Source organism: Passer domesticus, chromosome 4 (assembly GCF_036417665.1).
Source record: "Passer domesticus isolate bPasDom1 chromosome 4, bPasDom1.hap1, whole genome shotgun sequence".
Classification (NCBI taxonomy): domain Eukaryota; kingdom Metazoa; phylum Chordata; class Aves; order Passeriformes; family Passeridae; genus Passer; species Passer domesticus.
In genome coordinates, this window is record NC_087477.1 from 36549200 (window position 1) to 36571452 (window position 22253).

At 41.8% G+C, this 22253-nt stretch overlaps 1 protein-coding gene and 1 long non-coding RNA gene across 3 annotated transcripts in view; one reads left to right on the forward strand and one right to left on the reverse strand.

The window, feature by feature from the left end:
- Positions 1-22253, forward strand: part of ARHGEF38 (Rho guanine nucleotide exchange factor 38) — a 39295-nt gene that overhangs the window by 13380 nt on the left and 3662 nt on the right. For both annotated transcript variants that reach the window (XM_064417114.1, XM_064417115.1), the window contains exons 3-13: positions 177-300; positions 4616-4763; positions 7781-7798; positions 11759-11958; positions 12466-12599; positions 14453-14557; positions 15743-15865; positions 17623-17943; positions 19719-19859; positions 21003-21201; positions 21383-21642. In XM_064417114.1, the coding sequence (XP_064273184.1) occupies positions 177-300; positions 4616-4763; positions 7781-7798; positions 11759-11958; positions 12466-12599; positions 14453-14557; positions 15743-15865; positions 17623-17943; positions 19719-19859; positions 21003-21201; positions 21383-21642 (1773 nt within the window). The remainder of the gene's footprint in view (positions 1-176; positions 301-4615; positions 4764-7780; positions 7799-11758; positions 11959-12465; positions 12600-14452; positions 14558-15742; positions 15866-17622; positions 17944-19718; positions 19860-21002; positions 21202-21382; positions 21643-22253) is intronic.
- On the reverse strand, positions 14175-21455 carry LOC135298940 (uncharacterized). Its single transcript, XR_010360991.1, has 3 exons — positions 20828-21455; positions 18912-19014; positions 14175-14419 (listed from the first exon to the last, which is right to left on the reverse strand). It is a non-coding gene; the product is annotated as an uncharacterized LOC135298940 (long non-coding RNA).

Below are 22253 nucleotides of genomic sequence, written 5' to 3' on the forward strand. Positions count from 1 at the left end.
ATGTGAAAATTGTGTATGTGTCCTTGAAGTCACAAGGAGGATGTTTATATGAGGTTTTGCAGAAGTGGTGCTTCCTGGAGTGTTGAACACTCAGGGCATTGCAAGAGAAGCTGTGTAATGCACAACGTCCTTCTTTATCCTTTGCCAGTAGCTGCTTAATATTTGTATTCCATTAGATTGCTCGCTTTGACGTGGATGGCTTGTTTAGCAACATTGAATTGGTCCATCAGCTATCAGCCAAACTGCTGTCATTGTTGGAAGAAGCCACAACAGATGTGGAACCACCCATGCAAATAATCGGTATGTTTACTGTCCTCTTGAGTTCTACAAAGCTATGTGAAAGAATAAACATAACACTCTCCTGTCCTCTGATCTCATCAGACTTAGCTCGTACCCCTCGCAGAGGTTGGCATGCTAGAAGCTGTCCAAAATGACACAGAAAAAATGACATGTGAAACCTGTCCACTTGCTGTACTGTATTTGTATGATTATGAAGGTTTTTTTCCCCATCCATCTGGATGCTGAGGGGAAGGAAGGAAGGAAGAAGAAAATGGGTTTAGAACGAGTAAAACCTGTTGCAATGAGTTATACAACTTACTGCTAAGATCTGTTTCATCTAGTTTTATATTGCCTACCTAAATCCACTTATGCTTACTCAAACTCTTATTTTGCTTACTCAGAGTTGTACCATTCAGGAAAAGCATTAAAAATGTGTGGAATAACAAGCATGTCAAACCCCAACCCACACTTGAAACATGTATCTACTGGTGATACAGTTCCTGTAAGAGGTGGTTAAATGTGCTTTAAGGGACACAGACAGTAGAGAAAGATGCAATGAATCTGAAGTTTGTGGGATTCTGTGTGGGAATGTCTGCAGGGATCACGGGTATTTTCAGCAAGCAGGTGAATATATCACAGCAGTCACAAGTTCTGCAGGTCAGTTCATGAACATTAAGGCTATGATTCAAGTGATATTCTGGCACAGCTGGAGAGATTTAAGAAGTTACCAGCACACATCAGCTCTCCCATGACTGCTTTGTCAGTGCAGAGGCACCTTAGGGTGAGCTACCTTAAGGGGTCAGGTGGGAATTCTGAATTTGCTTCAGTGCAAAGTCAGTTTAATTAAAAAAATTAAACAGTTCAGTTAAAAAAATTTCCAGCTGTGATTCAGAGGTCAAGAGAAGTTCTTTATTTCCTAACCTGACCACATACCACAGGTAACACCTTATAAAAAGTCCCCCTCTTTTCTCAAATAATTGGGTAAAACATATTGGTTGCCACTTTACTAAGAAACAGGATATTAAAGCATAAGTGGCTTGGGAAAAGTATTAATTCTAGCATGTCTCAATCTGGTTTGCCAAGGCAACAGCTTAACGTAGTTTGATGCGTCTGTGTTGTTTGGCAGTATTTCAGTAAAAGTGCATCATGATGAGTCACACTCTTAATAAGCAATGTTCTATTCTAGCAGGAAGTGCCTTTCTCACAGCCAAGAGAATCATTCTATTAGTTCCCTGCCACATTCAAAAGTAAAGACAAACAATTTCATCCACCTATTAGGGTGTATTTCTCCAGAATGATACAAAGAACCATGAAAATGCATGGGATCATTGATCACAGAGTTGGCTAACTTATGACAGGAAAAAGGTTGTCAAGTAAGGTGTGAGACATTCTTCCGAAGGCTAAGACAAAAATAGGGAGAATAATTGCATCATTATAAACAGTAAGTTGGTAGGTTTATTGTCCTCTGAAAGTACATCAAAGTAATAATTTTGTTTTCAGGATCTTCAGTGTAAAAGTTGTTGAATCCAGTCTATAGAAAAAGCACACTCATCAAATTCTGTCATGTTTAATGTATTTTAAAATCTTGTATTGAAGTATCTTGCTTTGGAAGGCAACCCAGTCATGGTGAGGTTCAAAAGAACTAATAATTCACTGTTTTGAAAGAAAAACAATGTGGTTGTTCATAGTCATGTCTTATTTTAGTCTGTGTTCTCCACATTTTATTCTATGTCCGCATTGACAACTGGTAATGTCCAATAGGAGCAGACTTGCAGAGTGAGAGTTTCTGCTAAGGAGATGGCATCCACACTATACATTTTAAGAGGCCTTACTTCAGCTTGTAGCCTGTGCCTGTGGATTCACATACCCCTTATGTTGAGGGCAACATAAGGGCATGTCATGTTGTTGATTGACAGCCCTTATATTTGGACTTCACAGGATGTGCCCTTGGAGTGTGTCTTCTGGTAATTATCATCCTGAAAGGGATCCAGTTTGTATCACTGTGACTGCTCCACCCCACAGCCAAGGCATGGGAAATAAGGACTAATGAGTGATTGGTTTCAAAACGCATCTCCTAATCTGAGCTAAAATAGGTTAAATAACTTTTGTAGTTCTTCTGTGATTTTTTTTTCTTCTCTCTGTTCTGGGTACATATTCTTCATATTCCTCTGTATATGGAGGAATATGAAGACTTAGCTTCAGCTCTTAGACTCCTTCCTCCCTCTCCTACTGCTGTGTGTGTCCTGGAAGCACCACTGAGAGCAACAGGGAGAAACTGCTTTGTTGCTCAAGTCTTCCTCCTAGGAATTTCTCTTTGAGACTGATGACCAACTCCAGAAAAGGCATCAAGGAGCTTTGCATCTCTCAGAATATTTTTAAAGCTGTGCCAAATACAATGTGATTTTGGTTCATAAAGCAAGCTCCCACAGTGATATGCCCAAAATTCATCTGATTTGGCCCATACAGCTCAGAACTAAGATGGGCTTTAGGTTTGAGAAATCCATCTGCTGTTAAAAGGCCCTGCTCATGAAATCAGCACATGATTTTTCTCATCATTGAGCATCAATGGCAGTATCTGTCACTGTGGCACAGTACTTCAGTGAACAGAACTTGCCCAGCTTTTTCCTTCTGGAGAAGCTAATTTTCAGCCTGTAGTATACACTGAAATGAGCTGTGAGGCTACATTGCATTTTTCCTACTGAAAGCATGACCTCACTCGAGGGCTTAGCATAATACAGATCATGCTAAGCACTTGGAGCTCTGCTTAATGTTAGTGAAAATTGTGAGAGCTCATGATCTCTAGAATCGGGTGCCAAGCATGCAGGATCGGGGTTAAGGCTTGTTAAGGTTTCCCCTTAGGTTGTTGGCTAATAAAGACTTGTATAGAGTTCATGGGAAAGCCAGGATGTAATGTGCATTGTTAGCCATCAGCATTAGCAGTAAGCACAAGGCAGAGAAGACAGCTAAAGAGCATTTAACTATAGGATGCTGGTGCTTTTTTGACTGTGCCCTTACAGTAACTAAAATGTACTGTGGTGGTCTTAGCTCCTCATTGTTTTTTCCCTTATTTGCACCCTGAAACCAACATGCATTAGACAGCTCAGTTAACCTTCACTGCTAGGGGATAAAACCCCAGGCTGTGTTACTGTGGTAACTGAATCATTTTTCACTTTAAGATGGAGCAGTTCAATGCAATGTATTATGGAACAGCACACTCCGGTCAGGATGAAACATGCAGGATGCCTGACAGCTCAGTGCTTGCTCTGTGAATGAATAGAGAGCTCCCAATTAATGCAGTGCTCAGCTTTTAACTTTAATAAGCATTGCTGTAACTCCACAGGAATGTTTATAAACATCTATTTGGACTGGTTGCCACATAGATATAATTTTCAGTAAATGCCCGACAGGAGTTTTCAGCATTGCTGTTGTTTATTGTATGTATTTCCAAGGATGCTGCATAAGTGTGTAAGAACTGAACTAATACCTCAGCAGAAGAGATGAAGCATGCTCTCCCTGCTCAGATTTCTTACATACACAGAAACAGACACAGGAGTTTTAGGCTGAGAGAATTAGGCTCCAGAAGTAAATGGGAAATGAGCGTAGGACTACTTTAGTGCCTCTAAAATTCCCAACTGTTCTTTATGGGAAAATGGTGGCGTGGAGGACTGGAAATGGAGGTGTTCTCCCTCTTCAGCTGTATATACACCTAGATATTATAGAAAAATGGCTGTAATCCATGGTGGTTTTATTTAACTAGGGGAGGGTTGGAGGTTTTTCTTCTGTCATGTGGAGAAAATTCTCTATTCTAGGTCATAACAATTGCCATTTCAAGGTTTTGCAAAACAGATAAAATTGAAATGACTAATGGAAGATAGAGTCATTATTCCTGTTATTACCCATTTAAGTTCATATTCATGATAAAAAGTCAAAAGGAAAACTAACAGGCTTACATTCATCCCTCCAGCCAGCCCATGATACAAAAATGGTCTCCCTTTATTAGTTAAGCTCTCCTGTGTGTTTTCCAATGAAGGGGCATTAAGCTGGGGCAGTGAATTAGGAGGTTGTGTTTGAAGGGGTGTGAGGTATAGAGATTTCATGCTTTTCCCCTGAGGGAATTTTTGTGCATTAACACTGATATAATGGTGCCTGGCTATGACAAAGATGAGCAGCTGAGAAATACATGTAATAAATAATGCACATAAACACGCAAGATCATTTCTAAGGGAAGTAAAGTGGAAGCCAGCCTTTTTAGCTCACGGCTAATGTGGTGGAATAATAAAACTCCTTCTGAGATGCTGTTGTCTGACTTGACATGCTTTGTTTTTCTCCTTAACAGGGGAAGTGTTCTTGCAGATTAAAGGCCCACTAGAAGACACATATAAAATCTATTGCTATCACCATGATGATGCACACACCATGCTGGAATACTATGAAAAGGATGAAGAACTGAAGCAGCATTTAAGAGACTGTGTACAGTCCTTAAAGTAAGATCTTTTCAAATGATGATTTCCGTCCATAGTCAGTTGCCTGGCAGGGAACATTTTAAATGGATGTAGATGAAAGGTCCCCTGTAAATCCGGAGTTTTATAAGGCTTGCTGGGAGCTCTGGCTTATGCTGCTTTCATGAAAAGATGACAAGCCAGGGGCCATGATTAGATTTTTTTCTCTCTAAGATGGCCAAAAATAGCACGAGAAAGGTTGCTCTTTCCTTAGTTTCAGTGCCCCATACTGGCAAAAAAAAAAAAGAAAAAGAAAAAGAAAAAAATGCTGCATCATATCATGGGCTATTAGGAACATTTTTTCCAGCTCCCAGGAAACTTGCTGCCCCCTGTCTTCAGCTAGTCTGCTGCTTGAATTGGAACAGGCTGTTATGGAGCTGCTCAAGTGCACTGGCAGTTCTGGGCTGCTGCTACAAGGCCCCAGGATCTGGAGCTGCTGTACAGTTCCCAACTCCTCATGAGGGGGATATCTGAGAGGAAACAGTGGTGGAGCAAGCTGCCAGTTCCCACTAGAGAGAGGGAAGTGCTTTGTGCCATTGGTTCCAGTGCCAGCCCCTTGGAGAGGGATGTGTAGAGAACTGGGGACATTGCCAAATAATGGATCCATCTATCTTCCAGCACAGTTTTCTCCTGCAGCTAGGGGCAGGGACCAGCTCATCCACTCCATGGAGAGCGCTTCTCTTCCCACCCATAAATCCCCTTGCCCCTCACCTTCCCAAAAGCATCACACAGAGCTCTCAGGAGGGGTCATGCCACAGATTCGGACCAGAGGTCTGGCTCCAGCTCCAGGAATGGCCCATGCTGCACATTGCAGGAGAGATGTAAAGTTATCACAAATAAAGGAGTGTACATCAGCAACTGATATTTCAGCCACACCCTAATTTGTGATTGGTCTGCAGAGACCTGTTAAGACTTAGGAGATGGGAAGTATGTCCAAGTGAAATCTGGAAAGAGAGCTGAAGGAAAATATTAATAACATTAAAAGAGAAATGTTTGCTTTGAAGACAGGTTATGTTGAAAATGAAGCTTATCTTGTGCAACATTTTTGGCTCTTCAATATATAACAAAGTATATTTGTGGGGTTCTCAAGTTTTAGCCACCCTGGAAGTTGAAAGAAATAAATTTTCATATATACTCAGGCCTTCAGGCTAATGGATGGCCAGGTATATTCCCTAAGTAGGTGTTTTGGAGCTGATGCCTACAATAAACTTTCCTGACTAATCAAGAGAAGCCACAACTGTCCTTCATTTATCCATGCTGTTAAGACAAGGTGACATGGAAGGAAATAAAGATAAAAAATTATGTCCATGTACATTCTAGGGTGGATGTTGCTACTTGTATTCCAGAGCCAGCAAGAGGTGCTCCTGCTCCAAAACCACAGCTGGGCTTTGTGAAGAGAAAGGATATTTTGTGCTGAGCCACTGTAGCCTTTGCTAGCAGGAAGTGACAAGGACTGCCTTACAATGAAGCCTTGTTTTGCCTTATTCTTTCCTGATTAGCCTTTAAACAGGAACCAACGATAAAAGCACTGGTGTGTGTATATTATGTTGTGATTTTTCCCAGTGCCTAAAGATTGCAGTCAATTCAACTATTAAGACCTGAAAGTGCATGATGAGATTCAGAACTGTGGTCATCTAAAACTGTTTCTACCCAGTGGAGAATATTTGCCCTAGGAAGAAAACTATGCATGATTGTTACCAAATAAGTTACTGGCTGTTTTCCATTGTGAGACATAACAAATGTGGAGGCTGGTGCTGACTATCTTTGAAAAATGTTTACTTGTTAAATATTTTTCTTTTCCCTTGGAAAGAATATTGTTCCACTTTAAAAAATTTTAAATGAGCTGACATTAGTAGGGGCTTCTGTTCCTCCACCGAGTAATATCTGACATGTGAAAAACAAGTTCTATATCAGGAGCAATTTGAGAGTGGCACTCTGCACATCTGTACAGACAAATCAGATTTAATTAGCTATGTTGAGATTCCTGTTCCTTTTGACTGAAGAGGAAAAAATGCATCCCAAAATGTAGGTGTCTGCATTGGAGACATGTGCAAATCCAATTTCTGTAGAGTCCCGTGTTTCAGCAGTGATTATGCAAACTGGGGATGTTGTTTGCTAGCCTAGCCAAAGAAATGCAGCTGGTAAAAATGAAAGGATGCTGGCAACTACCTGCTCAGCTTTCAGCCTGAAGTAGCTCGGTCAACTGTTACAGGGGCAGAGGGACGTCACAAGCACACAAAATGCTGACAGTGCAGAGGCAATGAAAGCAGCAGCTTCCAGATGCTCAGCTAGGCACTGGTGGGCCAGGAGATAAGAGTGCAGGCAGTCAGAAAAGACTGGCTGAGGATGTGATGTCAGGAAAGCCTGATGCAGAGATGGACACATTTGGGTCTCTTTCATTTGAGTGTATTCATACCATAAGAAAACATTCTATGCACGAGTTTGCAAAGTACAATTTTAACTCCCTGATGCTTTTGGTATATGTATCAACACCATCCTACTCGTGAGAGGTTTCAGTTGGTGTGTGGTCTACAAAAAACTTCGCAGTTTCATTGACTCTACACCCTAAAATGCTAAAATGTATTCTTTTTCTTTTAAAAATACGTTTCTGTTTAAAGAGAGTAGTCAGATGAATGTGAAGTGTAAGAATGATGGTTAGTTTTACTTTTTGTATTAATGGCTTGATGTTACGTACAATTGTTAGCAGAGTGATCCAAACTTCCTTCTCTAACAGTGTGAGGACAAGGCTCACACAGCCAAAGCCAGGTTTCTGACAATCCTTTCTCATTTGGGGCTGTCCATTCAAAAAGTTACAGGGTCAGATTCACCAGTACCCCCTGGCTGCTTTGTGCAGTTCTGCTGACACGTAGCAGCCACAAACCTAAGCTAGCTTGGCAGTTATGGCTACCCTGTGTCACTGAAGTGTATCTGAGAATCTCCTGGTCTGTATAAATCCTTTTAGGAGGAAGCTAATGCATGTTTTGTTTTCTTCTCTTTTGCAGAAAAAGATATGAAGAAGAGTAAGTACTATGCTTTTTTTTTTTCTTTAACATGTAAAATAATCTTTAAAGTGTCTTTGATTTATCTTTAGTATGTGTAAGAACACAAGCCTTTTGTGTCAGTATGCCCTGGAGAATTTTCCAGGACATATGCAGAATGCTCTGAGTGTTTGTCAACAGCATAGTGTCAGTCTTTGAAATCCAATTTCCTGCTACAATTCAGGCAGGCCTGCAGGTAAAGCTATTTCTAAGCTGACAACCCCTTCAGCAGCCCTATGTGAGAAGCCCACCTTAGGATCCTCCCCCGACAGTGGCTGGAAGAACAAGTTCATTGCAACTTAGCCAGAAAAGTCCCCCAGACACTGATGAGTTGTGGTTAAGGGACTTCTGTGCCAAATGTGACCTCTTTGAAAAGCTGTAAAAGAGAATTTATCACAGCTGCAGTTTCTGGACATCCAGCCTGTTGGGCTCATTGAAATGCAGCACTGCCTGTAGTTACCTGCAGTGAGAGGTCAGAGGAGGGGTTGTCTGAACTGAAGAGAAAGATTACAACCCCAGACAAAATGTTAGGAGAAAAGAGAAGCAAGTGTGGTCTATACTGGCAGGAGAGGAACAGACCTCAAGTCAAGTCAGAGAATTTGTTAATCTGTCAGTCAATTGCATGTTAAAATGATGATCTTCATAAAATACACTTTGAAAGACTTGCATGTTGAAACTCTACTTTTGGGGGTTTTGAGCTTTTGTCTGTGATAGGAAATAGTTTCTCTGCAGTTTGTTTTGATAAGGGATATTCCTGTGTACTCCCATCCCACAAGGAGTGGGGCTCCAAGAGATACAAAATATCCAGAGGGTCACAATATGATCATGCGAGGCAGCAACTCATACCGGAATCACACAAGACTGGCTGTTCTGCCTTGTGCAACCCTAATAGATACGAATCCCTGGTTTTCTCCTTCAAACAATTTCCAGTGGAGTGTAGGAGACAGCTCACTTTCTGAGTTTAAAAGGACTCTTACAAAGCTGTCCAGAGTGCAATGAGCAGGTTTAGCTGTGGGACCCTCCCTGGCCTTGGCTACCTCACAGGCAGGGCACTCAAGAAGTCCCATCACCCGCAAATCAGAGTTGCAACAGCCCTTGGACAGGACTGCACCCAAAAATCTGATTACTCTTGAACTGGAAAATACAGCATAACTCCCCCCAAATGGTCTGTGATTGTTGCTGCTCCCAGACTGCTTTTCATTCAAGCATGATCAAGAAAACAATTACATAAATACCAGACAGTGCTGCCCTTTGCTGGCAGCTCAATAGGTTAAATTCTGCTTGGCTTAACAACTGTGCAGCCTCACTGAATTCCCTGGGTTTGCTTGAGAGACTTATGGCACAGTGAATTATTTGCCCTACATGTCTTGTACTAAAATAAAGGCATGCATAGCAGACCATGAAGCCCAAGATTCTGAGTCCTGCTGCAGCCTGATTCCTGCTCACCATCTCAGAACTGGCAGCTGCACATCACACCAGCCTCAGCCCAGTGGTACCATTCTGGCTGTCGTGTTTGCCACTGGACCAAGCTTGCAGTGAGAGCAAATGAAACTAAATCCTGCCTCACCTGCCTTTGTGTAGCTCACCACCACGGGCTTTTTAAACAAGTGGGAATGTGTCTGTATTAGTTTTGTTGGGAGGCAGGAGTGGGGCTGTGCCGCGGAGCTCAGTTTGCCAGTACTGCATTTGCCAGCTGCATTTACTGCAGCACTATGGTAATAATTTGCTGTGAGATTAGTACAGTTACATGTGACTTAGAGTATGTGCTAAATTCAAAATAACGTGGGGGGAAGGCTGAAGTAGCATCACAAATGAATTATCAACTTAATTTTCTGCACAAAAGATGTCACAAGGCATTACTCTCCTGCTTGAGTGGTGTGGCAAGGCCGTGTCCTGCCCAGCAGCTGCTGGGTCCTAACAGGGTGCCCTGCAAATGGGACTCAGAGTGGCTATCTCAGCTAATCTTGCTGGGGAGAATTAGATGAGTCAAACTTTGCAACATTTAGTGCCCCAGGGAGTCATTATCTTATAACAAACCTGCTATCTCTCGCACCATATTGCAAGACTGTGTCATGCAGATACCAAACAGAGGGCTGTTTATCACTTGGGCAGCTGTCCAAAGTGCAGCTACATAAAGAGAAGACACTTGAAGATTTTTCCATTCATGAGGCAGCTTTTATAGATTTGCATTCATAGGGCTTTTCAGAGAAAACAATAACAATTTAAGATTTTTTTTCATTATTGCTGCCAGAAGCTGAAAGAAGGAAAAACAGTTCTCTATTTAATGTAAGATACAGGGGAAATGAGGGGGATTGAAATGATGAGAATGTTTCAGGACATGAGGAAGCCTTAAAAGGCATCTACTGTTAATTTTTTTTTCACGCAGAACTTTTTTACAGATAATGGCTGTTTGAGAGAGATGGTTTAAATATGCAGATGTCTCTTCTCAAAGGCATTCAAATTGTTAGTTAATTAGTCAGCAAGTAAGGATTGGCTCTTGTACTTTTTACACATATAAAAGTAGGAATGAAGGGTTTTTTTTTCTTTTACGCTTTCTGTTACACAAAACAATAGATGTCAGCCTGCAAAACCATGTGGCTGTTCCCTATTTTTTGTACTTTCCTTCTACATTGTGTTATTTCATCTTTCCATATGCAGAAATCCTTCTTTGTCTACCCTTAACTCTTGCATAGTTAATGTCAGAAAACCTTTTCTGTGCCAGAAGAGCCTTTTTGGGCAGGCAAATGGAAAACTTGCTCTGCTTTATTGCCTTCCACACTGTCACCAGGAGCTCACCTGTAGTGCCAATGGGGAGGTGGCAGGTAGCTGGTGCTGGAGCTGTGCCTGCTTTGCTGAGGATTGTGCTGTCATGAGGGGAGGCCATGGACATGCCTGTCCTGCTGCTGGAACCTCAGCATGGCTGGCCCTGGTCTTGGCCACTGCGTGTTACCCATTCAGGGGACACCCCCTGTTTCTACCCACCACATGGAAGGTAATGTAGGCACCTGTGGTTCAGTCCTTTCCCGTTTCCTTTGTGGCTGTTCTGGCAGCCCACAAACTGCACAGCCTCTCCCATTCCAGCCTGGAGAGTGCAAGCAAAGGCTTTTGTCTGCAGCAGGGCTGGAGTGTGAGTTCAGCTGGCTGGGGCCCAAGAGCTCAGAGGGTTCTTCATGGCCTCAGCCACTTGAATGCCCGGGGATGCTGCTCTGCTGCTCTGCTGCCCCTGCCCAGCCAGCGGGGATTGAGCCTAGAGCCACAGAGCATCCCTCTGCCCATGCTGGAAGCTGGGACTGTCCTGCTCTCATCCTTCTGCCACCCTGGCCACTTGCCTGCTTTGCCTTTATGTAAGGGAGCCTTCCAGCAAGCTGGATCAAGCCTGTGTGAATATCCTGTGTGTTCAACATTTCCCAGGCCAGATCTGGTACCCTTTGGAAGCCGAGTCATCATTAGAAACAACTGACTGGCAGCCAGCAAAAAACCACAAGTGAAAGGCCATAAAGCTTAAGGGTCACTGCCAAGTCAGGGGTGTTGTGAGAAGGGATGCACTGTGAACAGGAATCCCAGTTACTCACAGCACGGAGATGTTGCAGTTTTAAGCCTGAGGGCCCAGAGCAGGATGTAACAGCCCTGCTCACACGCATTTCTCAAACTTCCTGTTATTTGTTCTTCCACCTACATCTCCCTTCCTGGGTGTTGTGATGTGTGAGTTATAGCACATGCACCTTTAGACTGAGTGGGAAGGTTTCAGAGCTAATGTCTGCTAAGTTCTGAAAACAGAAAATTCAGAGACCTCGGGTATATTTCTCATAGAGGGGGCGACAGCAGGGTTTCGTTTACAACACCCCTGTTCCCTCACAGATGTATCTTACTTTTTGACTTGAGTGGTAATTGCAGTTCAAGGAATTTCTAATTTTGTGACAATTATTTTGGTGTAAATTACAGAGGAAAACCAAATCTAATGGACCTGGGATCCCTATTGATCAAACCAGTGCAACGGCTGATGAAATATCCCTTGTTACTCCGTGAGCTCTTGAACTCAACTCCTGCTTCTCACCCTGACCACAAGCCACTACAAGATGCCCTTTTTGCTATGAAAAACATTAATGTGAACATCAATGAACTTAAAAGGAGGAAAGATTTAGGTAAGAAAAGAACACATAAAGTTCTTTCTTTGTAGGTTTAGGCTGGCCACTACAAGACATATTTCAGCTCAGATATTTCACTATATAAATTTTAGCTGGTGCCACCCAAGTTGTGTAATGCATTGAGCTTCAAGAGGGTAACAAAGCCTTAATGTCCCTTGTCCTCAGTGGACTATGTTACCTGACTGGTAACTTCAGTATGAAAACAGGGAAAGAATTAATGTTATAGTGTCTGTAATGCGGTTGCATTAATAATTAATAACAAATAATAATTAAGATGCAGTAATAGCAATATTTTTTTTAGATTTGCCAGTTGAAGCCCTAACTTCGCTTTTCTCAAGGTTACTGTTGATAATGAAGTTTTCATCCTCTTGAGCATTTTCACATGAGATTATCCCAAATGACATCAAAGTGTCTGCTCTCAAATGGTTTCATATTTGTGTGTCTGTCCTGGTGAAAAGTCCTGCGAATAGAGACTATTGATGTAATGAAATTCTCTGTCTGCAGTGCTGAAGTATAGGAAGAATGATGATGATGAAACCCTTAAAGAAAAGTTTTCCCGACTGAATATTCACTCCATTAGCAAGAAATCCAAGAGGGTCACCAGCCATCTGAAAATACTGACGAGGGGAGAACCTCAGGTACTTACTCATCCAACTGCAGATTTGCATTGACAGCTTCAGTTCTGCTTTTGCACTGGGTGTTTTTCAAAACGTGTTGGAAATGGAGTTTGTGGTGCTGCTTTTTTTCCTGCCTAATTTGTAACGTCATTTTCTGACTGTCACAGAAGACAGGAAAGATCTTTGTGATTGAAATAGAAAATAATGTGATGTGTTCTCCACCTTTTCCTTTTTTACACAAGAGTTTCTCAAACTTCTGATCTTCAGCAGAGAGGAAGTGAGAGGTAGTTTTGTGAAACTGAGCCTGAGGTCAGCATTTTGCAGATACCCTGGCAATAATTATTGTCAGGGCTGAGAACGTGTTCAGTCCATCTTGCTCATGTTGTAGCATTAAGGTTTGGAATCCACCAAGAAAGATGAGCAATACCTCTAATTAGGAAAGGCCACAGGGTTTGCCTCTACATGTGCAAAGACCTGGAACCATCAAAACTACAAAGAACTCTGTGATGAGTCTGATGCGTGTTGGGCAGCCAAAAGTAAAATCCTCCTTCATAATTTCAAAGTTGTAATTCAAAACCTAGCAGGATAAACATTTTCAGGAAAGCTTAAATCGAAATCTCAAAGAAAATCAATTATAAATGACCTTGAAAGTGATATCCAGTGCACCTCACTGCATGAGATGGCTGATTATACAAGGTCACTTGCCTTTCTAGATGTGACTTTACAAGACACATGCCATTTTTTCCTGGTTTGCTTTTTATCAGTGTTTTTCTTCTTTCTCTGATCCAAATCACCTACATATATTTTCTTCTGTTCATTTATTTATACAGTGGAGATTTTTGTATTCAGAATGTGACAGACACCAGCAAGGCTATAAAATCAGAGAAAAAAAGGGAATTAAATTTGATTAAGAGGATATGTGATTTTTCTTTTCCTTTTTTTTTTTTTTTTATCCTTTAGAAACTTCTGGTTTATGTTTTTTTGGTTTTGTTTCTAATTAAGCTTAAAACATTTGAGGATCATTTTAGTATCAGAATGCATCTGTTAGAGATTCAGCCGTCTCTCCTGCTTAATTAGATGGAGAAAGTTCCCAACTCACGTGTCTTGAAACACGCTGACACCCCCACGGCAAAACCACTAAGACGTGACTTGAGATTTCTGAAGCCCCTGCAGGAATGACCGCGTTTGCAGGGTGTCCCCAGCCAGCATCAAGGAGTTTCCCGAGGCCATCGGCGGCTGCCGGCGTTTCCAGAGGAAAGGCTGGCACGGCTCTGGGATAACAGCTCCACCTACAGCCGCCGTGCGGGACAGCGCCCGCAATAGCCACCCCTCCTTAACTCCGCAATACCCATCCCTCCTTCAACTAACTCCGAAATACCCATCCCTCCTTTAACTAATACCGAAATACCCATCCCTCCTTTAACTCACTCCGAAATACCCATCCCTCCTTTAACTCTGAAATACCCATCCCACCTTTACACTACAAAATACCCATCCCACCTTTTCCTCTGAAATACCCATCCCACCTTTTCCTCCACAATATCCATCCCACCTTTTCCTCCAAAATAAATACCTATCCCACCTTTTCCCCTGTCCTCTCCTCAGGTGGGGCAACAGCACACAGGAAAATGAAGCATTTTGTCGGCCTTGTAGTAAAACTCCCTGCTCCCACAAAGATTAAAAATGAAATTCTCTGCCACGTGTCCCAGTGGTTTTGACTTTTCTTGAATTATAGCTGGAGCTTGGGAGAATTAGGGGTTGATATGTTTTCAAAGGGAGGAGTTCAGGGATTTTTCGAGCTGCGCTCTGGATGTTTCTTTCATTAGCCAGGCTCCTTTGGGCTGCCAAAATAACAGTGCAAATGTCTATTTTAGGTGAAAGATGGAACTTTTAATAAGGAAGAAAAGTTGTTTCAAACTCTAGAGAAGACTGTGAAATTGTGTGTGAAGAACATTTCGCTCTATTCACAACATCTCCAGGTGGGTCAGGCCTTTTTGCAATCTGTGGTCACAAACCCTGACCATAACCAGTTTGACACACATTTCTGCTACTGGCTGGGCAACACCAAATTATTTATAACCAGGGCTGTCTACATCAGAATATTAAATAAATAAGCTGTGCTGCCACTGCATTACTGAGCCCATGGCAAAGTTTTGAAGCCCACGCTTTTCCATTTTTCCCCTGACAGAGGCAGGTTCTGTGGAGACCCACAGGCGCAGAGAAGAAGGTTCTGTCTGTGGCACAGTCAGGACTTTCAACCTCCGTGTGAAGCTGTCACCCCCATCTGCTGCAGTGGGGGACCAACTGAGATTGAACCAATCTTCTCATTAAAGATTGAAGAATTGAGCTGCAGCCACATGAATTAAAACATCCTAAAATACATATCTTGGATGGAAGGACTCCTTCCCTTTTTCTGTGTTTAGGTTGTGCTGAGGGCTAGCATTAGATGTACAGAGTACTTGATTTCTCTAAAATGTCTCTGCTTCAACCCTCCTCTCCAGAGATGAAGGTTGGCTTGTGATTTATCAACCTGCCCCTTCCATGGACTACTTGCCAGCTTTGTAGATGGCATGAGGCCTGTCCAAGTGTAAGAGTGCCCTAGCCAGGCAGGGAGGGTGTTTGGGAGACAGGCAAGATCCATAACCAGCTGGCCGGGGCTTATGGCGAACGCACCGCGTTTGGTTCTGCCAACAGGGAAAGGCCAGGGAGCTCAGCCAAGCAGGGCTGCTCCCTGGAGTGGTGCTGACAGCTCCTTATCCAAATGGATCCACACTTCATTAAGATTTAAATTCTGAGTAACTGAAATACACCACTGTAGTCCTACTTGGTCCCCCAAAGGAGATTTTTGAGGATGCATGGTAAGCTGGCTTCTTGCTGAGGAGTAGCTGAATTCCAGTGGGATATTCATTAGTTTAGGGCATAATTCTTTCAGTTGAACATTAACAGCTTGATTCTTAAGTAGTTTACATTGAAAATAGACAAAGCACAGGAAAATATTTTCACAGTAAACAACCTCATAATGACTGGAAACTGCACAGCAACTGCACAGGTGTCAGAGATGGAAAATATTTCTGATTCCAGAAGTATTATTGAGTAGCTGCATGAGTGAATGCAGCATATTAAAATGGATTGTAATAGTTTCATCTTCCAATCTTTTAATTTAGGATTCTATACATCTGGCTGCCCAGAATATAATTGAGCTTCAGGAAATCCTGCAAGATAAAGATGACAAAGTTGATGACTGTTCAGAAAAACAGACCAACACTGCAAATCTATGTGAAGACTTTGTAAGTTAATGCAATGTCCAGTGTTACACAGCTATATGTATGTCTGAGAAAACAGCTGTATGTGAGGAAGACTAGGACAGAAAAGAGGAAAAAAAACCAAAACAGCTTAGGAATCTGTTGGGAAAGATAAGTGGGGGTTTTGGTTGAATTTCTGTAGGAACTAAGATAAAATACAATATAAATGAATTGCATTTTCTTTAGAAGAACGAAAGAAAACCTGTCAAGCTAAATTCCTAGGTTTATACTAAAATCTTTGCATCAAATTTGTATCACCTAAACAATTCTGTATTTGTTTCACCTGAACTTCAGAAAAGAGCAGGAGATTGTTGCCTTGCTACTTTTGTTACCAGCACTTGCAGTTTGAGTGACTTTTGTGATTGATATTATGCTTGTGCACTGTTAGCTCCTGGAATCACAGATCTGTAAAAATCTCAGATTTATTAACTGGAAAAAGGCCTCTCAGATCATCAAGTTCAGATATTAACACAGAGCTGTCAAATCCCTGATATGGGGAAACCATGAAAAATCCAAATATAGCCCATAGTAATTAATAAAGCAATTTAAAAAATAGTAATAGTTTTTCAACTAGTCTTCTGCTTTCAGAATTAAAATGAACTCTAATAAGAGCCTGGCTCTAATAAGATACTTAAATGTCTTTTCAAAATGGGACAGGCTGCTTATTCAAACAGCTGCTCAAGCTGGAAAAATTCAGAGGTGGAGGTGCATTTGTCAATAATGTATACTTTCCTCTCTCATTAGATTTTTGGAAAATTTTCTGGGCAGAAATTCCCAGTAGCCTCTTTTTAAGAAATCAGGTCCAGCAGTTTGGAAGAATTGCTTTCTTAATGCATCAAAAATCAGTTCACTAAACACAGCCCAGTTTTTCATGTGGAAATAAAATAGGAGCTATTTAGCCAGTGTGCATCATCTTGGCCTTGGAGAGCAACTCTGGGGCTAAAATGGGTCTGTCCTCGACTCTGCTGTTTTTGAGAATGCGGAGGCAGATGCTTTTTTATTGTCACATCCAACCCAACAACTTAATTCACACAGAATGTCCAAGAGCTTTAATATGATGATGAATTTCACTCACTACAAGCCTGTGCTTTATTTGAACAAATGACTTACAAAAATAAATTTTATTTCATGCAATATTAATCCCATGAGACAATTAGAGACTAATGGAAAAGTGTAAGGAAGACTGGTTTTTTTACCAGGTGTCTAATTTTGTTGATTACTAGAGATAAAACCAACAAGCATAACCTAATTTAATCAAATCAAGTGATTGTTTGTGTTTGCTTAAACAGGAATTGAGTTACAGCTGTTTCCAGGAGAGAGAGAGAAAAAAAAAAAGGAAAAAAAAAAGAAAAGCAGCTTTGAGAGAATTCAAGGCTGCCACTTAATAAGACCTCATTTGCTTTAGACTGTATATTGATGGAAATCCCAGTTTTATTTGACCACTTGACCAATCCTTGCAGTGGCAGCTCCCTAGGGGCAGTACCTGAGGCTGCTTGCTCCAAGGGACCACTGCCATTAGCAGACACTGTAAGCTGAAAAACTAACATCTAAAAAATTAACATCTCCCCTTATGAAGGAGACTCTAAGTCATGCTGGACCCTGCTTGAAACTGCCTCTGGCAGCAAAGCTTTGTGTAGAGTGATTAACAGATCGCTTGATGGGCTGCATCAGGCTCAGCCCCTAATGGCATTGGATGGACTGTACCAGTGAGGTAATGAGTAGGTCTGGTTTATACTTTCCAGATGGCTCAGCTGGACAAGCTTGTCTTGACTCCTCTGACAGCACTGCAAGCCCTGTTTCCAGGCCCTCAGAAGCTCATCCAGAAGCGCTATGACAAATTGTTGGACTACAACAGCTACCTTCAGAGGTCAGCTCGAGAGGAGCTGGACCTGGCAAAGAAAGACTATGAGGCTCTAAATGCACAGCTAGTGGAAGAACTTCAGGTATTCAACAGAGCAGCCAAAAAGATCGTGTTGAACTGTCTACATTGCTTCATCACCCTCCTCAGGAATATTACATTTGCAGCACTTCAATCAAACTCTGCTGTTGTGGTGCCTGTTCCAGTAAGTACCTTAGAAACAGGTGTAGCTGTGCCTTAATTTCTCTTTTCTTCTTTCTGTATGCTTTGGCTAAAGTTATGTAGGACACATATCTACAAAGCTACACTGATTTACTGATTTTGTGACTTTGTTTGTTCTGCTGAGCACAGTCAGATTTGTTTTTTTTTTTTTTTTCCTTAGCAAGCTCAGTACAGATTAAGTTCTTAGAATCAAAATGGTTTGGCTGGAAGGGATCTTAAAGACCATCTAGTTCCAATTCCCCTGCCATTTACAGGGACACCTTCCACTAGACCAGGTTGCTTAAAGCCCCATCCAACCTGACCTTTGAAGCTTCCAGGAATAAGGAACCCACAGCTTTCTTGCAGAAGCCATTTCTGTGCCTCACCAGGGTCACAGTAAACCAAACTAAACCTGCAGTCTTTCAGTTTAAAGCCACTCCCCCCTGTCCTGTCACTACATGCCCCTGTAAAATGTCCCTCTCCAGCTTTCCTGTAGGCCCCCTTCATGTCCTGAAGGCCACAGTAAGTCACTCTGGAGTGAGTTTTGAGGAACTTCTGTTCTGAACTTTTGTCAGATCTGGGCTTTTCATTGGGAATGATCCTAATGGAACTGTTCCTGCTGTTGCAGTGACAGTGATGGCAAGAGTATTACAGGGAGGCAAAAAGAAGGCAGCTGATAGCATATCTTAGCATGTACCCTGACTAGTCCAGAAAACACAGGAAATTATAAGAAAGTGCATGAACATGTCCTTTGCTGCTAGACCTGCAGAGTCACAGATGACTGCAAAAGAGAAACAAGTTCGGAGATCCGATGAAATAGTTTTTATGAAAATCAAGGTGCTTTAAAACCCAAATATGATGTAGAAACTCCTGCAGATATCTCTCAGCAGTAATGAATACTCGGCTGGAGGACTTGAACCCCCCGAGAAACACAGCTGCAACAATGCCTTCCACACATACAAATCCACTCACCTGAACAGAAGCAAGGCTGCTTGGGAAACACACTCTAGTGAGGCAATTCTGGAATATTCCTTTCCATCAAGACTGGAACAGAGCGCATAATAGTAAGGGGCAGCTGAAAAATTAAGCAAAGAAGGTCAGGATCAAAACATAGAGCTCTGGTGTTTAATGGGAAAATTAAGGATTTTTCTGCATGAAGAAATTTCATCCCTGTATTTTGATGTTTTCATGTGTTGAAAGCTGTTGTATTGGGCACTGTTTTCTCTGAGGGTTTGGCTACAAAATTACCTTATTTTTCTTTTTTTCCTGTTTACATCAGCAAATGCATTTGGTATTAGGCATATACAGAAAGCACTTATTCAGTGCCACAGACAGAGACTCAGTTACCCAACAATTTTTAACCTGTTGGCAGCTCTCAGTTGCACAAACACACAGCTGTGGAGTAAACTACTCCAAGCCTTGCAGCACATTGACCACTCTGATAGCTGCTGAGATGCCCATTTGCATCTGAAAGCAAGTGGCTCAGTAGCATAAATGCGAGGCTCTTCATTTTCATCACCATTTAGAATATTTTTAATGATTTAACTTCAATTGCTATGTCTATTAAATGTAATAGCGTCCATTAGAAACTTTAAGCAAAGACCTTTCTTCTCTTTACATCTCATACGTAGAGAGTGCACTGCTTATGGGCTCTGCAGAAAATAGACATAACTTGTTAGATTTCCTGACTCCTAACTCTCAGCAAATTAAATTAAATCTGCTCTCTCCAATCTCCCTACTATTTTGTACATGAGATCTAACCCACATTTGTGTTTGCAGCTGTCCTCCTCAAGCATCTGTGAAGTGCAGAATCAATTGATAGAGGAGGTTCACAAACTGAATTTTGTAAAAGAAAACAGCAGTGCAATCTTTATTGAGAGAAAATCGAGCCTGGAAAAAAAGAAACCTGTTCCTTCTCCGGTGAGTACCATACATCCAAATTGTGTATGAAGCATCCTCTTTCGATCACTTTTGAAGCAAATCCATTTTTATGCCACCTAAAGTTTTGGGCTTTGTCCCTCCACTACCACTCTGAATCACGTTGTTGGAGTAAAGTTTTCATTGACCAGTAACTTCTAAAGATTTTTCATTTTTTTTCATGTTAATATCTTGAAGATCCACTTGAAATTACCTCAAATTGCCTTTAGGCCTTTAAGCACATGGTAAGGCTAAGATATATGTAAACTTTGGTAACTTCTTTTGTTAAATATTCTTATAGTGCATCTTAGTCTTCTAATTCAGAACATTTTTTCCTTGTGCTCAGTTGTGGTTATGTGCACTGGTGTTTACACATATATGTACAAACATACACAACCACAGCAGAAGACTCAGAAAATCTACCAGGAAATCTGCAGTCTCTTATCAGATGTTTCTGGAGATTTTAGGAGTTTAGTTTACAGTAAAATAAGGACTTGGGTGCAGGTCTACAGGAGAAGCTGGGGCAGTTGTAGAATTCCTTTCAGCATCAGTGAAGGCACAGGTGCTCTTGCTTCTGTGGTATGTTAAGATCCCATTCATGTGCAGCATATCCCTCTCTGCCCTCTAACCAAACCCTGAAATGAACATGCTTCCAGCAGGTAATGGCATCTTGCCCTCATTAGAGAGGTAATTTCACACAAAAAGCAGCCAGTTTGGGTACCATTGATTTTTTTTGCCTAATGCCTTGTCATGCAAGTTGTTATGTGGCCTTAGCACACCTCAGCCCATTTTTGGATTACGCTTTTTTGTGATATTACATCAGAATACAAAGGTCATGGCTATGGAAAACCAATTAGGCAGAAGAGAGCTCACATGCAGAACACCACCTGTTTGAGAGCAGAGGACAGATTAAGAGGTCTTTAATTAGTGAAAATCCTACATTTCTTTAAAATCTGCCCTTTATTTCTCACCTGTTAATATAGCAGTGGGACAGGTTCTTCCTGCATATGCAGAGGAGATTTAGTTCCGGTGTAAGTAACTCCTTGGTCTGTGTGTAAAAACACTGGGTCAGTTGCCACATGCATCATTTTCACCTGGAAATAGCCCCAGCATTACTGAGGATGAATATCATCTGTTTGTTTCCAGCTGGAGTCCCCACGGCAAACAGAGGAGCACAGGTCCAAGCTGCTGTCCACGTACAGCACCGAGTCGCTGTACCAGGCTAAGCGCAAGTGCAACGCCGCGCAGGAATTGGATATTGACTTGCATGAAGGAGAACTGGTGGCTGTTGTGGAGCAAAAGGACCCCTTTGGAAGCACAAGCAGATGGCTTGTTGACACAGGAAGTAAGTTCTCTGCACAAATATCCCAATAACAGCTTCCCTTTGGGATATTGATTTCTTTTCATTCTGGCCCCATCTGTTTGCCTCTGTCACACTGACAGCTGCATAAAGCGGTTGGTTTTGAACTTATTTTAGCAGCATTTTGCTGTTTATTTATTTTCTGTCTCTTTATTCTGGGTTCTAGTCCTCACAGGATATGTGTATTCCTCCTTCCTGAAGCCATACAATCCAGCCAAAGCACAGAAGGATGTAGCAGAAAATGGCTTTGGTGATGATGATTTTGATGACATCAGCCTCTTTGTCTCTTCACGGCCCCTTACTGACAGCAGCACGAGCAGCCCAGGGTACAAGAAGAGTGACAGCAGTTCACTTTTTCACTTCTGTGAAAATTCTTCTATCAAGGGCATGGAGACTGGGGCTCTTCAGGGTATGGATGATCAGCAGGTAAGTATGATACACACTGTGCCTGTCTTCTTGTTGTTCCTATTTAAAATCCAAAATTATACTGTTAGTAATTTAAATGTTTTTCCTTTCAAACCAGAAAAGAGTGGCACCAATCTGTCAGTGCGATATAGGAATTTGTTATTCTCTGTTCTTAAATAGCTGTGAGGTAGGAAAAGAGAATCAGTTAAATTGTGAATTGCAGTCCCGTGTCACTCTTGCATCATCCCACCCCATGTATACCTCAAGGTTCTCATATGGAGAAGGACCTTGCAAAATAGCTCAGTTTGGGGGATTTCTCTACTTACTGTTGACAAGAAAGCTGTGACAAGAATGCTGATCAGCAAGGCACAGAAGTGACCCATGTGCCACATTTGAGCACAAGAGCTTTAGGAAAGGTGATTCTCCATGAGGAAACCTTGCTGAAGAATTCTTCATGCAACCCCTGGGCACTTGGTGCAAGCTGAAAACTGTACCAGTGTTGCAAGGTGATGAGGTCTTGGAGATTGGTTTGCCATGCAAAACTCCCCAGATGCTTCAATTTTACTTTTTAGTTTGTCCCTGTCTATAAATTGCAGGCCATGTAGTTGAACGCTGGTTTGTAGGTTACTACA